Genomic DNA, 26570 nt, shown 5'->3' on the forward strand with positions numbered 1-26570 from the left:
TTGTTCAGATTGTTTCCAACAGGCCTTTAATGGCTCAGTATTGGCTTCGAAATAACTGTAAACTTCTCTGTCACTACACTGCCTCCAAGCAAGTTTCTCCTTCCGTTTGGTCTACTGGACCACTTGCTTACTCTCGCCCACCCTGTTCTCTGAGCCCTTGCCCATGTTGCCCCTAATGGTGGTAATGCCCTTTGCACATCTTAGCTTCTGAAGTTCTTGCTCAGCTACCCCTTCTCTCACCTTCTTGGGTGCCCTAGACTTCCTGGTCATCTGCAGGCCTGTAACACCTACAGACACTCGGTCACACCTCTAAGTCCTGTTATCCACTGAAGGGGGTTTAAACACATCGAGGTTAGGAACCATGTTTTTTCTTTTTTTAATAGACAATCACTGTACATATTTATGGGGTACTGAGTGATGCTTTGATATATATGATGTGGCCAGGCACAGTGGCTCACGCCTGTAATCCCAGCATTTTGGGAGGCCAAGGTGGGCAGATTGCTTGAGGTCAGCTTGAGACCGTCCTGGCCAACATGATGAAAGCTAGTCTCTACTAAAAATACAAAAATTAGCTGGGAGTGGTGGCATACCCTTGTAGTCTCAGCTACTTGGCAGGCTGAAGCAGGAAAATTGCTTGAACCTGGGAGGCAGATGTTGCAGTGAGCAGAGATGCCACCACTGCAGTCCAGCCTGGGCAACAGACAAGAGACTGTAAACTTTACTCATATATATATATATGAAACTATGTATCATTGTTAACTATAGTCATCCTACAGTGCTATAGAATACTAGAACATGTGCCTCCTATCTAGCTGTAATTTTATATCCTTTAACAAATCTCTGCCTGTCCCCCACTTCCCCCTACCCTTTCCAGCCTCTGGTGTCCTCTGAGGAACCCTGTCTTATACAGCTTCGTACCCCTCGAAGCATAATAGTCACCCGTGGTACTCAATAAGTTACCTGCCTAGATGGTAAATAGCTACATAAATAAAACATTGTTTTCCACCATTAAGTAATAAGAAGCCCTTTGGCAAGAAGCTACTATTAGTACATCTAAAAAAGAAGAAGTCATGTCCTAGTTTGACTAACACAGCTCTGGCTTACTCCTGTTGTCTCACATAACACTCTCAGAAACTCTAGTTTGAACAGTAAATTATGTGGACACTGTTTATAAGGTGAGTAATGTATTATTGTTTTCATTGGCTGTATCAGTTTATTTTGTTTTTTTGTTTTGTTTTGTTTTTGAGACAGAGTCTCGCTCTGTCGTCCAGGCGCCATCTCGGCTCACTGCAAGCTCCGCCTCCTGGGTTCACCCCATTCTCCTGCCTCAGCCTGGAGAGTAGCTGGGACTGCAGGCGCCCGCCAACATGCCTGGCTAATTTTTTGTATTTTTGGTAGAGACGGGGTTTCACAGTGTTAGCCAGAATGGCCTTGATCTCCTGACCTCGTGACCCACCCGCCTCGGCCTCCCAAAGTGCTGGGATTACAGGCGTGAGCCACCGCGCCCGGCCCAGTTTATTGATATGGGTAAAGCTTGCTAGTATCTGTGCCTAAGTTTAAAAAGAAGGCCTTGAGGCACTTGAATTTTTTTGCCAGTTTTACATATTTAAATTTGAAGTGAATAATACTTATATTCTCTTTGGCCTGACATCAGACCGCATCCTCAGTTGTGCTGGCTCACACTCGCCAATCATTACATTTTTCAGGATTTTGTGAGCTGGTTGATGTCAAGTTGGTATTTTGAAATCTGCCATGGTGGGATACCGTTTAGTACCATGAAATGAGCAAATGCCACAAATCTGGGCTTCCCACCCCTCCTTTTTTCTTTACCCAGAGAGCCAGTTGTTAAGGGCTTTTACCAGTGCTCTTAACTAACAGACCAGACCATGTGAATTTGTTGGATACCAAGCCCGTGGTGATTTGCAGCCAACATCCTTTCAGCTCAAGTGTCTGTTTCTAATACATTACCCTTCAGACTTGTTTTAGGCCTTTCCACAGTGAGGGAGGTCAGGACACTTTAGTTAAAACTTGAGACCCCTAACATTAGAGCTGCTGCAAAAGAGTGGATTTGTGTTGTCGTCACCTGAGATCCTCTAAGGTGATTAACATTTACTGGCCAAAATTGGCTGTGTTTCAGTGTAGACAGAGGAGAAAGTCAAGTATGGGACTCCAGCCATGGTGTCCAGGGAGGCTAGAGTGGGGGCTTCTCCAAGGGGAGGGTAGGAGATGGCTCACCAGAGAGGGAAGTGGGCGTCGGTTTAGGTAGGTTGTGCTAACCTAAGAGCTGTTTTCTAGGCAAGGAACCTGGCCTTGCTGGTTGGTGCTGACCTCCGTAGAGACCGACCTACTCAGATGTTTTCTTTGATAGCCGGCCTACCAGTCTCAGTGTAAGAGAAATGGAGATGAGGCCCAGCAGGGGGTGATTTTACACTAAAGCAGTGATTCTCAATCTTGTTTTAATGCCAGAGAAGCCACTCTGTGCTTTTGTGAACATCTTTTCAGCTCAAGTGACTATATTCAAACAGATTGCATACATGTTAAAGGGAGTTTTTGTGTTTTTGTTTTGTTTTGTTTTAGTTTTTCAGTTAATTATCTTTGCTCTTTGGAGAGTTCCATGAGTTCTTTTTTTTGAGACCGAGTCTTGCTCTGTCCCCCAGGCTGGAGTGCAGTGGCACAATCTCGGCTCATTGCAACCTCTGCCTCCCAGGTTCAAGTGATTCTCCTGCCTCAGCCTCCCGAGTAGCTGGGATTACAGGCACTCACCACCACACCTGGCTAATTTTTCATATTTTTTGTAGAGAAGGGGTTTCACCATGCTGCAGGCCAGGCTGGTCTTGAATTCCTGACCTCAAGTGATCCACCTGGTTTGGCCTCCCAAAGTGCTGGGATTACAGGGATGAGCCACTGTGCCTGGCCCAAAAGTTCTTATCACCAGATAAGTGGTATCAGGAGTCAAACACTGAGAAAGAAAAACAGGCAAAATTTAAAATAAGAGGAGAAAATTTTACCTATGAAAATAATTTTTAGATGTATTTTGGGAAAAACTACCATTTGATTTTAAATGTCTTACCTCTGAGGAGCATTGGTTGTTTTCCAGGAGTGTGTTTGGAGAGTGGCCATTTGGAGTGCAGCGTGGGGGTTGGGGGGGGTGTTGAAGATCTTGAAGGTCTCTAAGCCTGGCCTCTCCCCTCACCACAGCATCTCCATGACTGTCTTTTAGACCTCCAGGTGAAACATGAAAAGGGGTTATGATGCTTCAGTTTGAAAGCCATCATTTTACAACTTTTAAAATACTCGTAATTGTTTATAAGCTAAAATACTTCACTTTTCTCATCTATCAGAACCTTTTTGGTTTATCTAAACCACACCAAAAATCTTTTGGTGACTTTCCATTGAGGACATTTCAACAGACTAAATACAAATGAATGTTGCCTAGTAATTCTCTCCTTTTTCGTTTTTCTTTTCTTTTCTTTTTTTTTTGAGACAGAGTCTCACTCTATCACCCAGGTTGGAGTGCAATGGCGCGATCTCTGCTCACTGCAGCCTCTGCCTCCTGGGCTCAAGCGATTCTTGTACCTCAGCCTCCCAAGTAGCTGGGATTACAGGTGTGCACCACCTAACCCAGCTAATTTTTGTATTTTTTTTAGTAGAAACAGGGTTTTGCCATGTTGGCCAGGCTAGTCTTGAACTCCTGGCCTCAAGTGGTCTGCCAGCCTTGGCCTTCCAAATTTCTGGGATTACATACAGGCTTGAGCCACCGTGCCTGGCCAGTTCCCTGCTTTTTCTTATCTTTGCTACTCTCACAGTCTTGAAATTGGAAGATTTTTTAGGGTCTTAACTGTGTTACCTTGAATAGATAGCCTCTTTTGTAAGCTCTGCTTCAAAAGTTTTCTGTGCTTATTTTTATACATGGGTGGTTTTTTTCCTTAATGGAATTTCCATTCATAAGTTCATATTCATTTTCAGGATTGTGGTTAAAGAAAAAAATTTACTGGGCAGAAAGCGCTAAAAATTAATACAGCATCTCATCAATTTTAGATCCCAAGCTTGGCTTAAGGCCATCTTGAATAGATAAATGGCACCTTGGTCATTGGAAGTCTTCTGTGAAGTGAAGGTAGTCACATGGTTGTGACTCTGCTCATAGAGTTAATATTACCTAAACATTAAACTAAGCTGAATTTAAGGCAGTGGTACAGGTGACAGATCCTGATGCCCACAGATCTATTGTCTAGTGTTGAAATATGTTTACTTGATTTTAATTTTATATTTTAAATAACATTTACTGTTTTAAAAAACCACTTACCTATTATAGAAAACTTAAGAAAAAACTAGCACAGCACAAAGACTATCATTAAAATCACTCACAATCCTAACACCTAGGCAGAGTGAAATTGGTTATTTTTTCAGAGAAGTGAAGCAGATTAGGTTTAACAGCATTTCTAGAGTAACTTCCATGATATGCCAGAAGGGCTCCCACAAGTGCAGCTGAGTATCTGTATGATGTGGTCTGAGTGGCAGATGACTCAGAGTTCCTTCATTTGCAGTGTTTGTATGTGTACTGCGGTAGGCAGAGTGTAGGCTTTTGAGGGCTCACAGAGAAGTTTGCTGAGTGCCTCTCATGACCCAGGTGATCTAGGACTGGGAATATAGTGGTGCTCAGGACAGGCAATGCCCTTGCCTTCCCGAAGCTCACATTAGAAAGAACTGACCTGTGGGCACATCACTCCTCATGTTTCTGTTTCTTCACCCACATAATGAACATATTAATATTTACCTGACAGGTTTGTTGTGAGATTAGATGGGGAAGTCTACAGTGACTAGCACATAGCAGATACTCTGTCAATGTTTCCTCATTGCTGAATCATTGTAGACAGGAATAGACAGCAGATTTCTAAGAGTATTGGAAAAACAGCAAGTTAAAGAAAGCAGCCCTTGCTCATGCTTTCCTGGAAAGTTAAATACTTGATATATTAACTGCTTATAGCATGAGTTGAAAGAATAAATCCACAATCTTCAATGTGGACAGTCTGGTGCAGATGTTAGTTAGGTTATATAGAAAGGAGGCTCTTCATAGGATCTCTGCATGGAGGACTTCTTTGCAGCTTCTGTTGATTTTGTTAAAACCAAGAGTACTATAGTTTTCATTCATAAATACAGATTTGTGATTCTTTAACCAAAGACTCTGTGCTGCCTTTTGACTTAACATATTTTCAGTTTGCCATGGGATTATTGGGACATAACCATATTGTAAATCGAGGATTATATGTACAGTTTTTTTATTGTTTTACTTCAGAATATAATGAAGTACGTTAAATGCTGAAGTAGCTTTAAACACTTCAAACAAAACCAAAAAACACAACCATGAGATACATCTTTAGTGATATTGGAAACACTTCATAGACTAAAACGTGCAAGATGAAAATTCATAACTTAGAAGAAATCATTGTAGGTTTAGTTCCTTGATTCCCCTTTGGTCTGTTTTTGAAGCCCTTTTGCAGCAAGTGAATCATAATGAACTAATAAGTTTTAGAGTGCCGATTTTCAACACGTGATGCAACTTTTATGGTTCTGTACTTTATTATTAAATACATAGGTGCAAATAAGAATTTTCATTTTAATCTGTCAACGACAATCTGTTGAAACCCTGCTGTGTGCCTTGTGCCATGCTGCTCTGTTAGGGGACTGGGGAGGCCAGGGCATGCTGCCAGGGAGCTCCCGGCTCAGTGGGAAAGAGTAAATGCAGAGTGCTTTGCTACTGCTTTAAAAGAAAGGAACACAAATATGATTGCTTTCTTACTCTGGGTTTGCCTTTCTGGCATGTTGCCTGGTTCCCAAGACGAAGTCTCGGATGTGTACGTATTTGAGAGTTCAGTACTGCAGTATCTATTCAATGAAGTATAAACGAAAGAGCATTTTTCAAAACAAATGGTATGTAATATTTTTGTCTTCTTTAGGGCTCTGGAACTTCATCCATTCTCTATGAAACCTCTTCTGAGGCGGGCGATGGCCTATGAAACTCTAGAGCAGTATGGGAAAGCTTATGTGGATTATAAAACAGTGTTGCAGATAGACTGTGGACTCCAGCTAGCAAATGACAGTGTTAACAGGTAATTAATCTGAGGCAGCTACCTAAAATCTAGTTGTTTTATACTGTTTTTCCCTTCCCCTCCTTCAAGAACATGTCAAAATATAGATGTTTTCTCAGTTACTTTTATCACCTGAATGATTGCCTTCTTTTATTCCATTACATCAAATGGTTCTCTCCCTTAAATTAATTTCTGACTCTCCCTTAATTCATTCTGACTTGTCCTCTAATGCCTTTGTATTTGTTTTCTGATCCATTTATTACTGTTCAATCAATATTTTTTTTTGGTCTTAGTCACACAGGATGTAACTCATATGTGCTGCTTAAATATATGTGGTGATAAGAGGGTATTTACATAGATATCATAAAATCAGTACTAGTAGCTGGGTGCGGTGGCTGACGCCTGTAATCCTAGCACTTTGGGAGGCCAAGGCGGGTGGATCACTTGAGGTCAGGAGTTCGAGACCAGCCTGGCCAACATGGCGAAACCCCATCTCAACTAAAAATACAAAAATTAGCCAGGTGTGGTGGTGGGCGCCTGTAATCCCAGCTACTCAGGAGGCTGAGGCAGGAGAATTGCTTGAACCCAGGCTGCGGAGATTGCAGTGAGCTGAGATCATACCACTGCACTCCAGCCTGGACAACAGAATAAGATTCCATCTCAAAAAAAAAAGATTAAAATTAAATAAATAAATCAGTACTAGCTATAGAATAAGATCCAAAAATATGGTGAAAACTGGTGTGTTGAATCCTCTCCTCCCACAGGATTTGCAGGTGTTCATTGGCACCATATCTGTCAGTGGAAACATATATCTTGTTTCTCCTGAGGAGAATGGATGTCTTCATGAGCCTGCCAGATATTTCTGTTATATGCCCTTGTAAATCGACACTTATCTAGGATGAATAGTAATTTATAATGGCGAAATAGCAAAGAATTTGGATCTAATTTATGTTATGACCTATTTACCCCCAGCGTGAGAATGGGAAGGTAAAAACTTCCAGACTTCATCAATTGCTTTCCGGTGAAATTTGAAAATTAACTAGTTGGATAACATTTCTAGTTATGTATGACATTTTCTGATCCCATTTGCTTAAAGTGTAACTTCTGAAATATTTATATGTTACACTGTACCCCGTGCTAGTCTAGTGGACCAGGCCTTGCTCCCCTCAAAAAAGAAAAAAAGGGGAAAAAAATGACATGGTCTCCGTCTTTAAACATACTAGAATATAGTTGGGTAGAAACTGTACAGCAGTTTATCCCCAGGCTGGGGGAAGGGGATCACAGAGAGGCCAGGCCACCTGTGTCTGTATGGGCTGAACTTGTTGCAGAGAGAGCACTTGAAGGGGGCTTTGAAGGATGCTGAGAGAACATGAAGAGACCTTAAACAAAATTGTCGAAAATGAGAATGGTAATTCAAGGTAAGTTTTAAAATCAGACCTTACCTTCCCATGTGGTCCTAGCCCTGCTGGAAAGATACATAGGCAGAGGTGACAACCGTTCTCTTGGTAGTCACAGGGAACATGTCTGATCCCAGCCTGCCTAGAAGAAAGGGACATACATCCATAATCTGTGATGGGGTGAGATGAGACTGAACCTCTGGCACCCACAGATTCCTTGACCTTGAGCTTCCTTGGCCTTGACCAGGCGGTCTCACCTGGCGCTGCACAGCCACCCCACGGTGCGCCATCTGCTGCCTCCTTTTATGTGCCTGCAGGCCCTTTCTCCTTTTTGTCTTTGAATTCCTTCTCATCTATCAGGAGAGGACTTGCCTCCTCTAGGAAACTACTTGCCCTGATCCACTGTCTCCCTACCCCATAGGTGCACCTTAGGTTCCCTTTCTCAGTGCCCCCATAACACTGGGCCCTCTTTTATTACCCAGCTTCTATATTGTTTTCATGTTTGCTGTCTCCCTGTGTAAAATTCTTTTCCTGTGGCTCTAGCTGGTGTTCCCTGAGGTCAGAAATTGTGTTTTTTCATCTTTGTCGCTGCACTGCCTCCTGTGTCTGCCTCCAGTAGACGTCCTCAATAAAAATGAGTGCATTTTCAAACAGAGAACACAGGGTTCACTCCTGTGCTTTGGGGCATTGCTTGTTGCTTTTAATTCGCCCCATCCTCGGCTTGGTAGTTTTCAAGGTAGAGCTGGAGAAAGTAAGATCTTCTCACAGTGTTAGAGGTTATCATGAAATGGAAAGTGGGGAGACACCGGAAGTATCTGGCAGAGAGGAGGGCCTGATGAAAAGGTATTTTAGGAAGTCTAATTAATAGTAGGCTGAATGGTTGAAGGGAGAAATGGGTCTGAGAGAACATGATTACTGACATTTCTGACCTTTTTGCATTATAGTTTTTCTAAAAAATTGAGGTAGAATTCATGTACATAAAATTAACTAAGATGTACAATGCAGTGGCATTTTGTACACTTACCATCTTGGGCAGTCATCACTTCTTTCTAGTTCCAAAACATTTCCACCACCCCAAAAGGAAGCCCTGTACCCAGTAAGCAGCCACTCCCCATTTTCCTTTCCCCCCAGCCCCTGGCAGCCACAATCTGTGTTCTGTCTCTATGGGTTTATCTGTTCTGATGTTTTATCTAAATGGAATCATATATGGCCTTTTGTGTTGGGCTTCTTTCACTTAGCATAATGTCTTCAGGGTTCATCCATGGCATAGCATGGATCAGTACTTCATTGCTTTTTATGGCTAACATTCCATTATATGCATGTATATATCATATCACATCTTGTTTATCCATTCACCAGTTGATGAACATTTGGGTCATTTTCACCTTTTGGCTGTTGTGCACAGTGCTGCTGTGACCATTCATGGACAAATTTTTGTTTGCATACTTGCTTTCAGTTCCTTTTCGTATATGCCTAGGAGTAGAATTGCTGGGTAATTCTATGTTTAACTTTTTGAAGATTGTATTATATTTGTTATATGTACTCAAGAAGGTTCATTTAAAGTAATTGACTTTTAAGACTGAGTCATTTTTTTAATTGAATGGTTCTTGTTGATATTTTGTTGATGAGGAGGCTTTGGTTTTGCCATGTATATTTTTATATACAATATCTGTTTAAAATTTTTCACTATTTCTTATTTGTGAATCCCACATTTATGCTTGCTTTTCCATCTATTCCAATTCATTATGGAAAATTAAACAGCAGAAGTTTTTTTTTTTAAATTTAAACATCTGTATTTATTTTGTTTCTGTCTTCCATTAACCATATGCCTCTCTTCCTCTCCAGGAATCTTATATGTTAAATTTCCCTGCATATACTTATTTATTCCCTGGCAACACATCATCTCTTTTCAGCTGCTTCTTCCTTCCTCTCTGCTGGTAATATAAGTTTTGCTTGAAAATTCTTTTTTCTGAAACTTCTTTTTCTTCTGCAATTCTGGGTGGTTATACATTAATTTAAATTTTTTTTTACATTAAAGCATAAGATTCAATTATTATAACCAGAGATCACTATGGAAATTTAAATTTAAGAAACTGTAGGGAAATTATGTGCATTACATTTGTCTATATATAAATATAAAAGTTTTTCACACAAAAAGTTGCGACTAGATTTAACTAACTTGAATTTATTCTGCTAATTGCCGGTAAACCAATTCAGTCTTAGGAAGCAGTTCTTTTTAACCAGATTTGTTCAAAAGACGTAATTTTTAATTTTATTTTTAAATCTAATTATGACATTCTGTATGTTTAAAATAATGAAAAAGTGATCACTGAGGATATTAATGTAAATTTTATGATGGCCATCAGTGAATGCCATTAATAAAAAAGCCCTTGTAGTAGAATCTAGTATCTTGTATTTTCTCTTTATTCATATGAAAAGAGAATAAATGGGGCTGGGTGCGGTGGCTCACGCCTGTAATCTCAGCACTTTGGTAGGCTGAGATCACCTGAGGTCAGGAGTTTGAGACCAGACCGACCAACATGGCAAAACCCCGTCTCTACTAAAAATACTAAAATTAGCTGGGCGTGGTGGCACGTGCCTGTAATCCCAGCTACTTGGGGGGCTGAGGTAGGAGAACTGCCTGAACCCGGGAGGCAGAGGTTGCAGTGAACCGAGGTCGCATCACTGCACTCCAGCCTGGGCGACAGAGTGAGACTCCATCTCAAAAACAAAACAAACAAAGAATAAACTGATAATTATAGAGATGAAAAAAATATAGAGCAAGAAAGAGTATCTTAACCACATGTAAGTGTTTTGAGAAAAAGCATTATTCACATGACAGCGAGCCCTTACCAGTGTTGGCAGCCAGTCTTGTACACCTGTTGTCAACCACAGTAGTTGGTAATGTGGTTATCATAATGTACAGTTTGGGCATAGAAATTCTAAAATACTTCTGATCATTCTCAAGAGTAATACATTATCAATTTAGTAATGATTTTAAATATTACAGGAGACATTTCTTCTAGACCTCCTAAATTTTAGTTTTATTAAATATTTAACTTTCTCAAAAAATACAATTTCATTATGTATATGTTAAAATTTTTTAACAAATTAAAAATGTCTTTTTTGTTTTGATTAAAAAATAGTCTAAGTTGCATCATTTATGACAACTTGTAAATATCTTTTTGAAAACAGTTTATATGGACAGAAAATGCTCAGGATTGCATGTTTTCTACAAGGAAGTACACATTTGCATAGCATTTGCAAATTTTATTCTTAATCTGACCTTCAGTAATATAAAAAGCAAAGTAAATGACCAACAGAGAAAATTCATTTTCTCTTTAGGCTATCAAGAATTTTAATGGCGCTGGATGGACCAAATTGGCGGGAGAAGCTGTCACCTATTCCTGCTGTGCCTGCTTCTGTGCCACTGCAAGCTTGGCATCCGGCAAAAGAGATGATCTCAAAACAAGCAGGAGACTCCAGCAGCTATCACCAGCAGGGCATCACAGGTGGGGGATGCCTGCACTCATTTCTTCTCAAGGTTACCTTGAGTTGTGTGTGTACTTTCACAGTAAAGCAGAGAGATAAGAGCATTAATTCTAGAATCAGACCTAGGTTTAAGTGAAGTCCCTGTTCTCCCTCTTTTATTTTATTATTATTTTGAGACAGGGTCTTGCTCTGTTGCCCAGGCTGGAGAGCAGTGGTGTGATCTTGGCTCTGCCTCCTGGGTTCAAGCAATTCTCCTGCCTCAGCCTCCTGAGTAGCTGGGATTACAGGCATGTACCACCACACCAGGCTAATTTTAGTGGGTTTTTTTTTGTTTTTCTTTAGTAGAGACAGGGTTTCACCATGTTGGCCAGGCTGGTCTCAAACTCCTGACCTCAAATGATCTGCCTGCTTTGGCCTCCCAAAGTGCTGGAATTATGTTCTCCCTCTTTAAAACTACATGGTCTTAAGAAGTTGCTACATACCTCCTGTGTCCTACTAGTATACATGTAAAAGCGTTTTTTGTTGTGTTTTGTTTTGAGACAGGGGCTTGCTCTGTCACCCAGGGTGGAGTCCAGTGGCGCAATCACGGTTCACTGCAGCCTCGACCTCCCAAGCTCAAGCAATACTCCTGCCTCAGCCTACTGAATAGCTGGAACCACAGGTGCACACCACCATGCCAGCTAGTTTTTTTTTTTTTTTTTTTTTTTGGTGGAGTCTCACTTTGATGCCCAGGCTAGAGTGCAATGGTGTGACCTCGGCTCACTGCAACCTCCACCTCCCAGGTTCAAGCGATTCTCCTGCCTCAGCCTCCCGAGTAGCTGAGATTACAGGCGCCTGCCACCACGCACGGCTAATTTTTGTATTTTTAGTAGAGACGGAGTCTCCCTATGTTACCCAGGCTGGTCTCAAACTCCAGGGCTAAAGTGATTCTCCTGGCTCAGCCTCCCAAAGTGCTGGGATTATAGGCATGAGCCACCATGCGTGGTTTAAGGCAGGGGAATGTATTAAATGTCTCACAAGGAGGTTGTCAGAAATAAATGGAGATGTGTATATAAAATAGTATATTCTGACTTTGTAAACCTGTAGTAACCTCTTAAACATTGTTAACTAAGAAGGTCAGGTGCAGTGGGTCACTCCTGTAATCCCAGCGCTTTGGGAGGCAAGTGGATCACTTGAGCCCAGGAGTTCAAGACCAGCCGGGGCAACATGGCGAAACCGTATCTCTACAAAAAAATAGAAGAATTAGCCAAGCGTGGTGGTGCATGCCTATAGTCCCAGCTACTTGGGAGGCTGAGGTGGGAGGATCCCGAGCCCAGGAAGGTTGAGGCTGCAGTGAGCTGTGATGGTGTCACTGCACTCCAGCCTGGGTGACAGAATGAGATGCTGTCTCAAAAAAAATTTAAATAACATGTAGCTCTACAGTAGACCCTGTATGTGATGAGGCTAAAGGAATAAGACTGATATGTTTAAAATAATAAAGTAAAGCCCCACAACGTAAATATAATCATGTGCTCATAATGGTATTTCAATCAACAATGGAGCACATATGTGACAGTGATCCCATAAGATTATATACTGTAACTTTACTGTGTTTTTACTGTAAAGGTACTATACTCTTACTGTACCTTTTCTGTGTTTAGATACACAAATACCATTGTGTTACAGTTGCCCACAGTATTCAGTACAGTAACATGCTGTTACAGGTTTGTAGCCTAGGAGCATTAGCTTACACCATACAGCCTGGATATATGGTAGGCTATACTATCTAGGTTTGTGTAACCACACTCTATGATGTTTGCACAACAGCGAAATTGCCCAACGACAAATTTCGCAGAATGTATCCATTGTTGAGTGATGCATGACTGTGTAATGCAGGTGCTTCCTTCTGTCTTTATTGTAGTTGTTAAAAAATTTGTATTCCCTTAGTGCCTACATTATTACTTTGAGTGTAGTAAGTAAGCATTTAATAAATGTGACTTCACCCTTGCTTTCTGCTTTAAAGCCAGCTGAGGCCCCATTTCTCCCACAAAGCTTAGAAACTCCATATGTGTCCCCAGGCTGTGCTTCATCTTGCAGATGCCCTGAGGTTCCTGACCCATGATGTCCAGATGGCTAGTGTTGGACCCTCATTTTCTTTATTGCCAAGAAAGAGCAGACAGGGAATATCTGCCAAGTAGATGATCTAGCAGTCCTAGGGAAATTATGGAGATCTGTAGTTTTCTAGAGTCCATTATTAATAGGGCCTGACACAAAGCATTTGCTCAGTAAATAAGAGCTACTTCTTATTAACAAAATGCATATATAGCTGTGAGTTAGCAAACCATAGCACAAGTATAATCAGCTGTGTTTGAATTTTTCTGTCCATATTTGTTTACTGATTGATGGTGAGAATGGATACCAAAGGTTTAAAGACACTGGAGGATAAAAGCTTGAGGAAAATTTTTCAGCAAAATCTTCCCTAACATTCTATTTCAGGGTCTATATACCAGGATTGGGAAAGCACCATTTGACCCTATTGTGTCAGATTTTTTTTTTTTGAGACAGGTTCTTGCTCTGTTGCCCAGGCTGGGGTGCAGTGGTGCAATTTTGGCTCACTGCCGCCTCGACCTCCTGGGTTCAGGCAGTCTTCCCACCTCAGTCCTGAGTAGCTGGGACTACAGGTGTGTGCCACCGTGTCTGGCTAATTTTGTATTTTTTATAGAGACAGGATCTCATTATGTTGCCCAGGCTGGTCTCGAATTCCTGGGCTCAAGTAATCCTTCTGCCTCAACCTCTGAAAGTGCTGGGCTAACAGGTGTGAGTAGCCTAGGCTATGTGAGATCTTTTGAAACATGAAACATGGGCAGAAATATTCTGTGATTTGAAATAGAAGATGAAAAGTAAACTAGCATTTTATACAATTTGTGCAGAGGGACAAATAAGATTATTGTTTACATTCTGAGTTTATGTTATAAATTTAGGGGGCTGGGCATGGTGGCTCTTGGCAGTAATCCCAGTAGTTTGGGAGGCCATGGCAGGAGGATCACTTGAGGCCAAGAGTTCAAGACCAGCCTGTGAAACAAAGCAAGACCCCCATCTCTACCAAAAAAAAAAAAAAAAAAAAAAAAATTGGCTGGGTGCGGTGGCTCACACCTGTAATCCCAGCACTTTTGGAGGCTGAGGTGGGCAGATCGCCAGAGCTCAGGAGTTTGAGACCAGACTAGGCAACATGGCAAAACCTGTCTCTACTAAAAATACAAAAATTAGCTGAGAATGGTAGCACGCCCCTGTAGTCCCAGCTGCTTGGGAGGCTGAGGTGAGAGGATGGCTTGAGTCCAGAAGGCAGAGGTTGCGGTGAGCCGAGATTGCACCACTGCACTCTAGCCTGGGTGACAGAGCCAGACCCCATCTCAAAAAAGAATAATAATAATAAAATAATAAATTTATCTATCAGAAGATTTTAAGATTACAAAATTTAAAGGTATATTTTAAATTTTAATTTATGGATTTTTATTATATATCAAGTTATTCCATAGGATAAACTTATTACCTAGGTTTAAAACTTTAAATTTTAATATTTTGTGTATGTTTGAAAACTTGGTTGTAAGTAACAGAAAATCTGTTGACTTAAAGTGTAAGGGATGGTCTTGGCTTGTGTCACTGAAAGGGCCCAGACAGGCTGTAAATCAGGCTCAACTCATTAAGACAGGCTGTAGCAGGAAACAATAGAACTGTAGCAGTTTTAGGCTTTACATCTGCACATATCAGTGTCCAAAGAGAGAGAGAAACCATTGATTTTGATGGCATTAAGAATGAGGAAGTAGGCCGGGCGTGGTGGCTCACGCCTGTAATCCCAGCACTTTGGGAGGCTGAGGCAGGAGGATCACGAGGTCAGGAGATGGAGACCATCCTGGCTAACACAGTGAAACCCCATCTCTACTAAAAATACAAAAATTAGCCGGGCGTGGTGGTGGGTGCCTATAGTCCCAGCTACACGGGAGGCTGAGGCAGGAGAATGGCGTGAACCCGGCAGGCGGAGCTTGCAGTGAGCCGAGATTGCGCCACCCACCGCACTCCAGCCCAGGCGACAGAGCGAGACTCCGTCTCAAAAAACAAAACAAAACAAAACAAAACAAAACAAAAACAAAAGAATGAGGAAGTACATTTCCCCAAAGCCCAGGCTTTTTAATCTGTTATTCTGTTCATCTGAATCGGGCCATGTGCCCATCCCTGAGCCAATCTCTTTTATGAGGAAACACCCCATGCACTGAATGGCTTAGACCTGGGGTTTTGATCAGTGAGGTCAGCCTCCCCTGAACACGTGGTCTGAATAGGAGAGGGGTGATAGCTGAATGAATATTGAGGTCCTGGAAACAGATTCTGAGCAGGGTATCAGCCATGTTCACTGCAAGATAATAGGGATAGTCTGTAATTCTGGTAATGAGCAGTTCAGACTCTGATTGTAGATAACAGAAAGCCCAACTTGTAATGCCTCAAGTAAGCAAAAAGCTGTTTATGGGCACTTACTATAGACAAGTCCACAGGTGGAGTGGCTGCAGGGATGGCTGGATTCAGGACTCAGAGACTCCAGCTCTCCATCTTGGCCTCTTCCTTGCTCTGATGGCCCCATTTTCACATCATCCCTTTTTATCACAAGATGGAAAAATAGCTCCTCCTTTGAGCCTTAAATCCCACAGGAAAGAAAAAGATTTATTTTACAAGAATGTTGCAAAACATTTTATCAGCTCTTATAGACTCATCCCTGAACAATTGGATTACTATGGCCATAGGACCATGATGTGCTGATTAATAAAATGATTATCCCAAAGGTTAGGGCTGGAGTGAGGTTTGCTTCACTTAAACCAAAGGAGCACAGAATGAAAGAGATATGATTTCCCAAGGAAATTTGGGATGCCGGATAGATGTCCACTTCAGGCTTTAAGAGGAGTGTTCACTATTCACAAAATAATTGCCAAGCAAAACACTGTGGATATTTGTATCCCATTTCATTGACTGGTTCTGTCGTATCCAAGCTTAACCAGAGGTCTGAAGTGCTCCTGTACCACTGTAAAAGCGCTGTGTGAGGCAGCATAGATGGAGATGACAGAAAACACTGTGAGGGTTGCTAGTTCACGTGTGCAGCCTTATTGGAGACTCTGCCTCTTGTCATATAGTCACCTGAGCCCTGTTAGCATTGTTTGCTTAATTCTCTCCATCTCTAAGGTGGTTCTGGCCTCTGTTACTGTCTTTAGAATCCCAGTAGAGAAAAGATGGCATGTCAAGATGGATAACATGACAGAATTATTACTTGTATCTTATTTTATTTTTTGGAGATGGGGTTTCGCTCTTGTTGCCCAGGCTAGAGTGCAACGGCATGATCTTGGCTCACCACAACCTCTGCCTCCCAGGTTCAAGCACTTCTCCTGCCTCAGCCTCCCGAGTAGCTAGGATTACAGGCATGTGCCACTATGCCCAGCTAATTTTATATTTTTAGTTAAGATGGAGTTTCCATGTTGGTCAAGGTGGTCTTGAACTCCTGACCTCAGGTGATCTGCCCGCCTTGGCCTCCCAAAGTGCTGAGATTACAGGCGTGAGCCACTGCACCCGGCACTTGTATCTTATTTTCTAATTAGAAAATAATAGTATCATAATTGTATAATTATTTTTACTTATAGCCTATTTGTCATTTTAATTTGTCTACAAAGTTTTGTTCCAGTTAGATTTTCACCCCGCATGCTGTGTGGTCAAGTTAATTTGCAATAGAAGATTTACTTATAGCTGTACTTAAGATTTTATAGAGGTGCTTGTACAGATACTTCCTCTTCTTTGTTTTTTTGTCCCATAGATGAAAAAACATTTAAAGCCCTTAAGGAAGAAGGAAATCAATGTGTAAATGACAAAAACTATAAAGACGCCCTCAGTAAATACAGCGAATGCTTAAAGATTAACAATAAGGAATGTGCCATATATACAAACAGGCAAGTTCTTTGTAACTTTATATATTTCTTATGTTAATAGTTTTGATTATTAAAAGTATTTTAAGTTATTTTATTAACACAATTAAGTAATTGCCAAAGTTTTTTGTGATGGTTCTAAGAATTTCTATAGCAAGCTGTCCTAACCAAGTGTGTCTGAAAGAGGTGAGGCCGTGGGAGTTCTACAGAGACTGGAAGCCTGAGGTGTGGGCAGGATGGGAGGTCTGACATAGTTTGTGCCACCAGGTTCCCAAAAGCGACCATGGCTGCTTTGGCTTGTGCAACTCTGATTCGGCATTTCCTGGCTTGCCGGCCTCATTGCAGCTAGCTGGGCCTGGGCATTGTCCAGTGTGGGAGGAGCAGGAATCAATGGCCTTTCAAAATAGTGTCTTGGCTGGGCACGGTGGCTCACGCCCGTAATCCCAGCACTTTGGGAGGCCGAGGCGGGTGGATCACGAGGTCAGGAGATCGAGACCATCCTGGCTAACACGGTGAAACCCCGTCTCTACTAAAAATACAAAAAAAAAATTAGCCAGGCGCAGTGGCAGGCGCCTGTAGTCCCAGCTACTCCGGAGGCTGAGGCAGGAGAATGGCGTGAACCCGGGAGGCAGAGCTTGCAGTGAGCCGAGATAGCACCACTGCAGTCTGGCCTGGGTGAAAGAGCAAGACTCTGTCTCAAAAAAAAAAAAATACTGTCTTATGGAGAATGCCCTTTTCCTTCTGAAGTGCTGCGGGAAGGCACCAGCATCATTTATAGTGTGCAGCAGGAATGGGCGGATGGTTGCTCAGATACCGTCTTTACCACGTAGTAAAAGACACCTATATAGAATATGGTGATAGAATATTGGACAAAAGATGTCACTAAATCCAACAGATGTTTTTCTGCCCTTCTGTTCAGCCTCTGTAGGATCGGGCATTATTGGTCACTCAGTTTTCTGTGAAGACTCCTCCTCCTCTTGGCTGCGGAGGAGGAGGCAGGCAGCTCATTGCCTGGTTCTCGTCCTCTCCCTCTCCTTCTGTAGGCTTTTCTTTCCCTAGAATTCTCATAGTTCTGAGGGTCTAGATCCTTTTTCCTTTCTACGTACTCTAGAGGCCATTCCATCCTCTCCCCAGGTCCACTGACCACCTTACAATGATGTCTTCCAGATCTCTGTCTTCTGAGCTCCAGACTGAAGCGCTCCCCATCTTTTCTGCACTCAGGGCTGGATATCATCCCCTACCTCCCTCTTCCAGTCAGCAAGCTCAGATGCTCCTACCTTCTAAATCCCAAATCCATCTTCAGTGTGACCCTTTCTGTCTGCTTGCCACCATCCCCCTGTCATTCCCTTGCTCTGGGCCACTGTCCTCTCCTCCTAAATCTCTGCAGCACCCTTATGGTGTCCTTGCACAGCTTTGTTCCATCATCTCATTCTCCAAGCTGTAGCCAGAGGGACTGTCTAAAACATGGCAAACATGTCAGCCCCTATTAAAAACCCTTCATCGGACTTCCATTAAGCTCAGTTTATAAAGCTCAACTTCCTTCCATGACTTACAGTGCCCTTCGTGATCTGGCCTGCCTGCTCTTCCAGCCTCATCCCTGCATTCCAGCCATATGGAACTCTTAATTCTTCAAGAACACCATATTCTCTTCCACCATAGGTGTAGGTCTGTGCACTCGCTGTGTCCTTGGCCTCCACTCCCAGCTACCTGCATCTGAACTTTCTCAACCCAGTGCGTTTGCATTGGATAATTCTTAACTTCATACTCTGGATTTCAACTTAAATGTCACTTCTTCCAGGAAGTCTTCCCTGCCTGCTCTGTGCCTTGTCTCAGCCCCACTGAATCTGATGTAGTTCTCAGCTGTGTGCTCCCAGAGTACTTTGCACAGATTTTATTGTGTTTGCTTGTTTTAATGGTCTGTCTCTTCCACTTGATTGCATCCTCCTTGAGGGCTGTGACTGTATTTTGTTTGCGGTTGTATCCCCAGTGCCATAATTGAATCAAATGTTAAGTTTCAATGGAAACCACAGTGGTATAGAAACAGACATATTGAGCTATTTTCTGATTTTTCTTAGCTGTCTAAAACTTATAGATAGCCAATCTTTACCTTTCATAATACTGAGTTCCGTTGCATTATGCCAGAGCTCTCTGTTACTTGAAGCTGTGCCAGTTTGAAGAAGCAAAGCAGGACTGTGATCAGGCACTTCAGCTAGCTGATGGGAACGTGAAAGCCTTCTATAGACGAGCTCTGGCTCATAAAGGACTCAAGGTGAGGAAATCTTCATTTTAATGCATAAACTTCAGCTCTGAACAAAGCAAGTGGTTTTCACAAGCATAAATCTCCAGATCTTGGGATGGGATTGAGGTTATTCTTGGATTTAATCCTAGAACTGTACTAACCAGTTCTAAAACCTTGATAGAGGCCTCAGATTTCACCCCTAACCATAATGTGAAACTAGATTGCTTCTAAGATTCCTTCTGGCTCCAAAATAATGATTTATTCTCTAGTTTTCTGAGGAATATTGTTAGTTATAGTAGGTTCATTTTAAGATAGAGGAAGGTTTGGTACTGAATTACCGAAACTAGCAGTAATGCTGCTGGTTCCTCCGGCAAGGATTGCTGTTGGAGGTTGGGTGGGGAAGGCATCAGAATAGAAGATGGGTGACCCAGCGGAAGTTGGGAGAGACACATCGGAGACTTGGAAGCTTATAGTGATCTGGGCCTTAAGCCAGCTGATGGTCAGTGTAAGTCTGTAAAATGCCATTCTTCTCTAAGAAAACCATGCCATTAGTTTAGAAGAAAGTGGATATTGTATCATTCCACTTGTCTTCACACAGATTCTTCCGCATGGAAATCCTGAGGAATGAATGTTCATATTTATAGAAAATAACATCACAAGGAAAAACCAGAACATATTGGAAAATAGTACTTCCTGAAATAATTTTTTTTAAGCTCAATTTTATTAAGGTGTAATACGATGAAGTTCATACATTGTAAGTGTGCAGGTCATTGACTTTTGGTATGTGCATATCCTCTTGTAGCCAATATCCCAATCGAGATAAAGAACATTTTCTTTGGAAGGTGGTGTGTGCTAAAAATGAAAAACAACATTTTCATCTTTCTAGAAAGTTCTCTGTGCCCCTGTACAATAAATCTCCCTCCCTCCACCCCTACCCTCAGGCAGCCATTCATCTGATTTCTATCACTATAGATTAGTTTTGATTGTTTTGGACATTACCATAAATCATATAGAATGGACTCTACTGTTTGGCTTCTTTCAGCATAACCTGAGATTTGTTTATATTGTGTGGGTATCAGGAACTGTTCCTTTTTATCACCGTGTTGTATGAATATATCACAATTTGTGTATATATTCACCAGTTGATGACACTTAGGTTGTTTCCAGTTTGGGGCTGTTAGGAATAAGGCTGCTGTGACATTCTTGTGTACGTTTTTAATGGATGGACTTGTTTACAAACTGTACAGCTGGAGGCCAGATGTGACTAGGAGTGGGGATAGAGGGAGATGGTCAGATCCTGAGGGGCTTGGTAGGCCATGCTGAGGAGGCTGGACTTAATTCTGAAGGTGATGAAGCCTCCAGAGCAGGGTAAATGGTGGTGTAATGGATCAGATTTGGGGACCTCATGGAAGGTTGATAAGAGGGGCCCAGGATGAGGAGAAAGGTAAGTGAGAGATCACCAAGGTGAGAAGCAGGTACCTGAAGGAAAGTAATGTCCAAGGAAAGGGAGAAGTATGTTAGCTGCTGTGGCTGCTATAACAAAGCGCCATAGACTGGGTGGCCTGAACAACAGAAATCTATTCTGGAGGCGGGAAGTCTCAGCTTACGGTGTTAATAGGGGTGGTCTCTTCAGAGGCCTGTGTCTCTGGCTTACAGTTGCTGTCCTCTCCCTGGGTCTCCATGTGGCCTTCCCTCTGTGTGTGTGTGCCCAAATCTTCTCTTTTTATAAAGACACAGTCATCTTGGACAAGGTAGGGCCTACTGATTTTAACTTGATTACCTCTTTAAAGGCCCTGTCTCCAAATGTGGTTACATTTTGAGGTACTGGAGGTTAGAACTTCAACACAGGACTTTCTGTGGGGACGTAGTTCAGCCCATAACAGAAGGGAAGGGGCCAATTCAAGGGTTGATGGTAAAGTTGACATAGCAGTCAAATGTCTAGGGGAAGTGATGGAGGGGATGCCTCCCAGGTTCTGGCTGGGTGGCTGAGGGTAGTGGTGTGATAATGGGGAGCATTCACGAGCAGGGCAGTTTGGGAGTGGGGAGAGGATTGTTTTGACTGATTGAGTCTGAGATAGTTGTTTTAATTCCGTGCCCATGACTGAAAGGGAACTATCTAGGTTCTGCAGGGAGAAGAGCAGTCATGTTGCATAATATAGCAAATGAGGACCACCCAGGTGCACTGAATGGCCACCTTTTCCAGATTGTAGATCCACTCTGGCTGCAGTGCAGTCAGCCTGCATGTCCCGCCAGGACCCCCGTGCTGCCCTGTGACCCCCGCCCCATGCTGAGGGAGCCACACAGTGTCCATGTGACCCTAACACATGCCTCCCCGCCAGCCCTCTTTTTTTTTGGTTAGCAACACACTCACTTGTAAAAAAAAGTCCTAGATGGTGTATGGCACCACAAATTAAAAGAGACTCCTTTGAAATTTACTCACCTCTTTGAGCTTAGTAGATTTGGTAAATGAGGATCTGTATGGCTCATGAGTTTACAGATGGCCAAACTCTTGGAGCACGTTTACCTCTTAGTGGCTGCCTGACTTTCTGAACCTGGTGAGCTGACTAAAGGTCAGAAGCTGCACCCTAATGAAAGACTGGACTTTAGTTTGTGTGGGTATCATCATTAATACTTCATTGGACTTTTCTATTTCCTTGGAATGAATTCCAGAACTTATATTATGATGCACAAAAATAATCCCAAATTTGAGTAATCCTATCCCACTAGATTATGAGGCTGGTAGCTTATAGCTTGATTTGTTGTCCAGTAATTTGAGGTATGTGCCAGGTGAATTTAATTTCAGAATTTTAAAAAATGTTTAATTTAAGAGAGACAGGGTCTCACTATGTTGGCCAGGATTGGTGTTAAACCCCTGGCCTCAAGCAATCCTCCCACTTTGGCCTCTCAAAATGCTAGGATTACAGATGTGTGGCCACCATGCTTGGCCTAATTTCAGGATCTTCAAAGGCTACAACTGCTTATAGAATGTGTCAGAACTCACGCCCAGGCCTGTTTGCCCAGGGTGACTGCAATGAGGAAGTGGCACAGGGGCTCACGGTGGCAGGTGTCCTGCCTTTAGCTCCCAGCTCAACTCTGTTTTCCTCAGATCTTCTGTTTGTTTTCTGACTTTGTTATTTTTAATGGTGCCAGCTTTGAAAAATATGAGCTTTCTTTAATGTACAGCTGTTCTTTGTAAGAAAAGATCACTGAACATTTTGCTTTTATTTACAATTTATTTCTCTTATTGAGTGCCAATTATGTACTAGGTGTTAGGAGTATAGAGGTGAATAAAGACATGGTGCCTACTTAGGGAATTTACACCCAATAGAGGGTGCTGCAAGATCCACCCAAAAGAGGATGCTGTAGAGGATGATACATACAATTGTTATGTATCAATACAAATATCAAAAAGAATATCATAAAATAACTATTGCTTTTATGGTTTCAGCAAAACTATTAATGGTAAATATCACAAACACGTGATTATAATACATCCCTTTTTAAAGGCCTAATGAGGTTAGCAACTTTTAATGCCTTCTTTCTTGTCAAAGCTACATTTTCTGGTTTTTTGTTGTTATTGTTTGTTATTTGTTTATTTTTGAGACAGAGTCTTGCTCTGTCACTCAGGCTGGGGTGCAGTGGCGTGATCTTGGCTCACTGCAACCTCCACCTCCAAAGTTCAAGCAATTCTCCTGCCTCAGCCTCCCGAGTAGCTGGGACTACAGATGTGCACCACCACACCTGGCTAATTTTTCTATGTTTAGTAGAGACGGGGTTTAGCTGTGTTGGTCAGGCTGGTCTCGAACTCTTGGCCTCAGGTGATCCACCCACCTTGGCCTCCCAAAGTGCTGGGACACACTTTCTATGAGCTCTGCTCTTCCCTCTACACTGCACGGCTGGGTTCTCTTCAGGTCTTGACTTCTCTGACACCTGTAACTGTAGAAAAAGGAGGCTCTCTTGTTAGTATCCATCTCAACCTTTAGTTTTCTCCATGACATCAATGACAGTCTGTAATTATCTATTCATGTTTACATGTTTTTAATTGCTTCCCCTCATAGGACGTAAGCTTCCATAAATGTAAGACCTAAGTCTGTCTTTCCTTGTCTTTTCCGTGGTCCTCTTAGCTCCTGGCACATGGATGTGCTCAGAGACCATCTGTGAAGTGAATGAGCCTGGCCCCCTCTTAGCTGCCTCCTTGCCCAATTCTGTCTATGCCCTTGCTGCCATTCTGCCCTCTTCATGCTTGTCTGCAGTGCTAACACTTGTCAACGTGCATTTCTTGTTTTCTTATGTCTCTTCCAACCAGTCAGGCTGCTCTTTAGGCAGAGACTTTCCGGATTCATGAAAATGATCCTATTGACTCCTAGGGTGCTGAGCTTCCATTTCCAAGGCTGTGGCTCACAGGTCTCTATTTCCAGTCCTTTCCCTTGAGCTCCATGCCATGTAATCATCCACCTTCTGGTCATTGCTGTTGTGACCATCCCATTCTTCATTTTTAAAATGGGAACAATAGAAGTTAATATTTATAGGGCTGTTGTGAGAGTAAAGTAATACTTGTAAAATGCTTAGAATGGTAAGAATTAGCTTTTATTACTTCCTCAACTTGCCCTCCTGCTCCACTCCCTTGCCTTTCAGGTATGGCTCCCTGCCTAGAACACTTAGGATATAAATACAGTGTCATTTTTCCCCCGGTAAGGTTCCAGTGCTGGTCTAGGACAGTGGTATCTGGAGATCTGTTATACTTTGTAAATAACTTACTTTTATAAATTAGGGCAGATTTAAGGTTATCCCTTTAAATAGGTCCCTCTTGCTCTGGTGTGTTGCTGTAGGGGAGGGGAAAGGCATGTGGGATTACAGCTAGGCCCCCGGGAATGTCACATAATCACTAGCTCAGCTTATCTGTGCTCAGCCTCTTGTGCATGCTGTTACTGATGTGTCATGAATACTTGAAGAGGTTACACATCCTTGTAATTCTTTGCCTCTTCACAGTTTGGTTTATTCAAAACATGGGTCTAGTCTGTAGTTTCGAACATAGCTTGTCACAGCAGACTGACTTTGGGGTATCTGTCTTTGCTGCTAGATTCAGTGGTCATGTCTTGTTAGATGCCCTTTCTTTCCCTCAACTTCTTCAATGTATTGTGTGACTCATGGAAGATTAAATGTTGACTCTAGCCAATTTCGAAGAGTAAACTATCTGGAAGGATTTTATGGAACAAAAGTATTATAATAACTACCATTTGCATAGTCCTTTATAGGTTTAAGCCACTTATTATTTGTTCATTTATTTCTTGGTACAGCCTTGTGAAAATTTGAATAGAGCTTTTGTTCCCCTTATGTTAAAGATGAGAAGACTGAAGCCCAGAAAGGTTAAGTAGGATCTTAAGTTTCATTGCTAGTAGGTGCTAATACAAGGATGAGTTCATTCTTTCATTTATTCATTCAGCAAGCACCAAGTGCTTATCATGTGTTAGGGACTGGGAAGGTTGTGGTGATACAGAATTTAACTTGCGTTTTCTAACTCCAGATCCTGTGCTTTTTCTTCTATAGTCGATGTTCACTGTATCATGGGTTATACTATTTCAGCTGCATATTCACCCCACAGGCTCACTTTGTAAGAGTGGTATTAATGTGGACCCTGCACACATACTGCACAGCTCACTACATCCATCCCACTCCCACTCAGGTTACTCTAGGCTCCTTCTATTTATGAAAGTTATTTTCTCTGTCTTCCTACTTACAGAATTATCAGAAAAGCTTAATTGATCTCAATAAAGTTATCCTACTAGACCCAAGTATTATTGAGGCAAAGATGGAACTGGAAGAGGTAACTAGACTCCTTAATCTTAAGGATAAGACAGCACCATTCAACAAAGAAAAGGAGAGAAGGAAAATTGAGATTCAAGAGGTATTTGTATTTGATTATCTTTGAAAGTACTCTTTTGGGGACCTTAGACTGGATTCTAAGGTCATATTCCTGTGAGTTCTAAAACATTTTTAATTTTGTGTTTTTATTCTGATGATCAGTGACAAAATTTTAACCAGCAACAAAATGTCTCCTTTGCAATGATAATTAGCCATTGTATTTCCCAACGTGGGTCCATGGATGGTACTGGGAGTCTCTGCATTACTGCAGTTCTTCCTTTCTTTGGCCTCCATCTGTACTGCTCCCACTCCCGAGTACACTGGGAACCAGCGGCCACTGACTTTGCTCCAGGGTAGACCTGGAGAATCCTGACGGGACTGATTTTGTTACAGGGGCCCTGAAAGCCTCACCTCATAGAGATTATCCAGATTGATTCAGACCTTTTTAGCACTCTGAAATATGACTGCCTTATCAGAGATCTCGAACTACCTCAGGATCAAACTGCTTTTGTGATTCAGATAACTAAAATGTTTTTCTCTGCCTAATATTAGGGAAGAATGTTAGGCTGTGAATCCCTGTACATTCATGAATGCTAATACCCCATTTATAGTCTCACATTTCCACTAAGAGTAAGAGGCTAATATGTAAGAGAAGCTAGGAAGGTTTTTTTTCCTCTTTAAGGAGGGAAGAAAAAACTGTTTTAGGAGAATCGAGCAATGTAAGTTCATTTCTCTGTTAAAATTTATTGTGAAAAGGAGATAAAATTGACATAGGCGTTTATACAACAATTGTATTTATGGGAAAGTCTAAAAATTAAATTTTATTGACATAGGCATTTATACAACAATTGTATTTATGGGAAAGTCTAAAAATTAAATTTTGTTGTCATAGTTTCAATGTCAAATAATTTTTTAAAACTTTTATGAATTGGATCTTATACCCTAAAACTTCTCTTCCTAAAAAAAATTATTACAAATTTTTCACTTGGAACTGGACTACAGTACAGTCTACTTGTAGTTTTCAATTCTCATTCTGACAGACGTACTTAGGATGTATGTGGTGATTGTGGTTCAGTGTCACAATGCGTTTTTCTTTTCTTCATGAAGGTGAATGAAGGCAAGGAGGAGGAGCCTGGAAGACCTGCAGGGGAGGTCTCCACGGGATGCCTTACTTCTGAGAAGGGAGGCAAAAGCAGCAGGTCACCAGAAGACCCTGAGAAACTTCCGATAGCCAAGCCTAATAATGCCTATGAATTTGGTCAGATTATAAATGCTCTCAGTACCAGGAAGGATAAAGAAGCCTGTGCACATCTTTTAGCCGTCACTGCACCAAAAGATTTGCCGATGTTTTTAAGTAACAAACTTGAAGGGGATACATTCCTTCTCCTCATTCAGTCTCTGAAAAATAATCTTATTGAAAAAGATCCCTCATTGGTGTATCAGCATCTTTTATACCTGAGTAAAGCAGAAAGGTTTAAGGTAAGTGGCTAAGTAGTATTTTATTAATAGAAATTGGTTTTATTAGGGTTTCTGTAACTTAAAAATGTTACTTATGCTAACA

The 26570-nt window shown here is 41.8% G+C and overlaps 2 protein-coding genes across 7 annotated transcripts in view; one reads left to right on the forward strand and one right to left on the reverse strand.

Annotated features, from left to right (window-relative positions):
- Nucleotides 1-26570, forward strand: part of SPAG1 (sperm associated antigen 1) — an 84347-nt gene that overhangs the window by 56035 nt on the left and 1742 nt on the right. For all 3 annotated transcript variants that reach the window (XM_031013654.3, XM_031013655.3, XM_063709408.1), the window contains exons 13-18: nt 5955-6107; nt 10829-10995; nt 16800-16932; nt 19051-19177; nt 24888-25052; nt 26117-26488. In XM_031013654.3, coding sequence (XP_030869514.2) covers nt 5955-6107; nt 10829-10995; nt 16800-16932; nt 19051-19177; nt 24888-25052; nt 26117-26488 — 1117 coding nt within the window. The remainder of the gene's footprint in view (nt 1-5954; nt 6108-10828; nt 10996-16799; nt 16933-19050; nt 19178-24887; nt 25053-26116; nt 26489-26570) is intronic.
- RNF19A (ring finger protein 19A, RBR E3 ubiquitin protein ligase) overlaps nt 2440-26570 on the reverse strand; it is a 93330-nt gene continuing 69199 nt past the window's right edge. The window contains exons 11-13 of one of the 4 annotated variants that reach the window (XM_063709409.1): nt 15482-15637; nt 3071-3222; nt 2440-2959 (exon numbers count right to left, since the gene is read on the reverse strand). In XM_063709409.1, coding sequence (XP_063565479.1) covers nt 2849-2959; nt 3071-3222; nt 15482-15637 — 419 coding nt within the window. In that variant the 3' untranslated portion in view covers nt 2440-2848. Of the gene's footprint in view, nt 2960-3070; nt 3223-15481; nt 15638-19898; nt 20000-22659; nt 23084-26570 lie in introns of those variants that run through there. The other 3 variants (XM_063709410.1, XR_004071179.3, XM_055348129.2) reach the window with 3 other exon arrangements.

Source organism: Gorilla gorilla, chromosome 7 (genome assembly GCF_029281585.2).
Source record: "Gorilla gorilla gorilla isolate KB3781 chromosome 7, NHGRI_mGorGor1-v2.1_pri, whole genome shotgun sequence".
Classification (NCBI taxonomy): domain Eukaryota; kingdom Metazoa; phylum Chordata; class Mammalia; order Primates; family Hominidae; genus Gorilla; species Gorilla gorilla.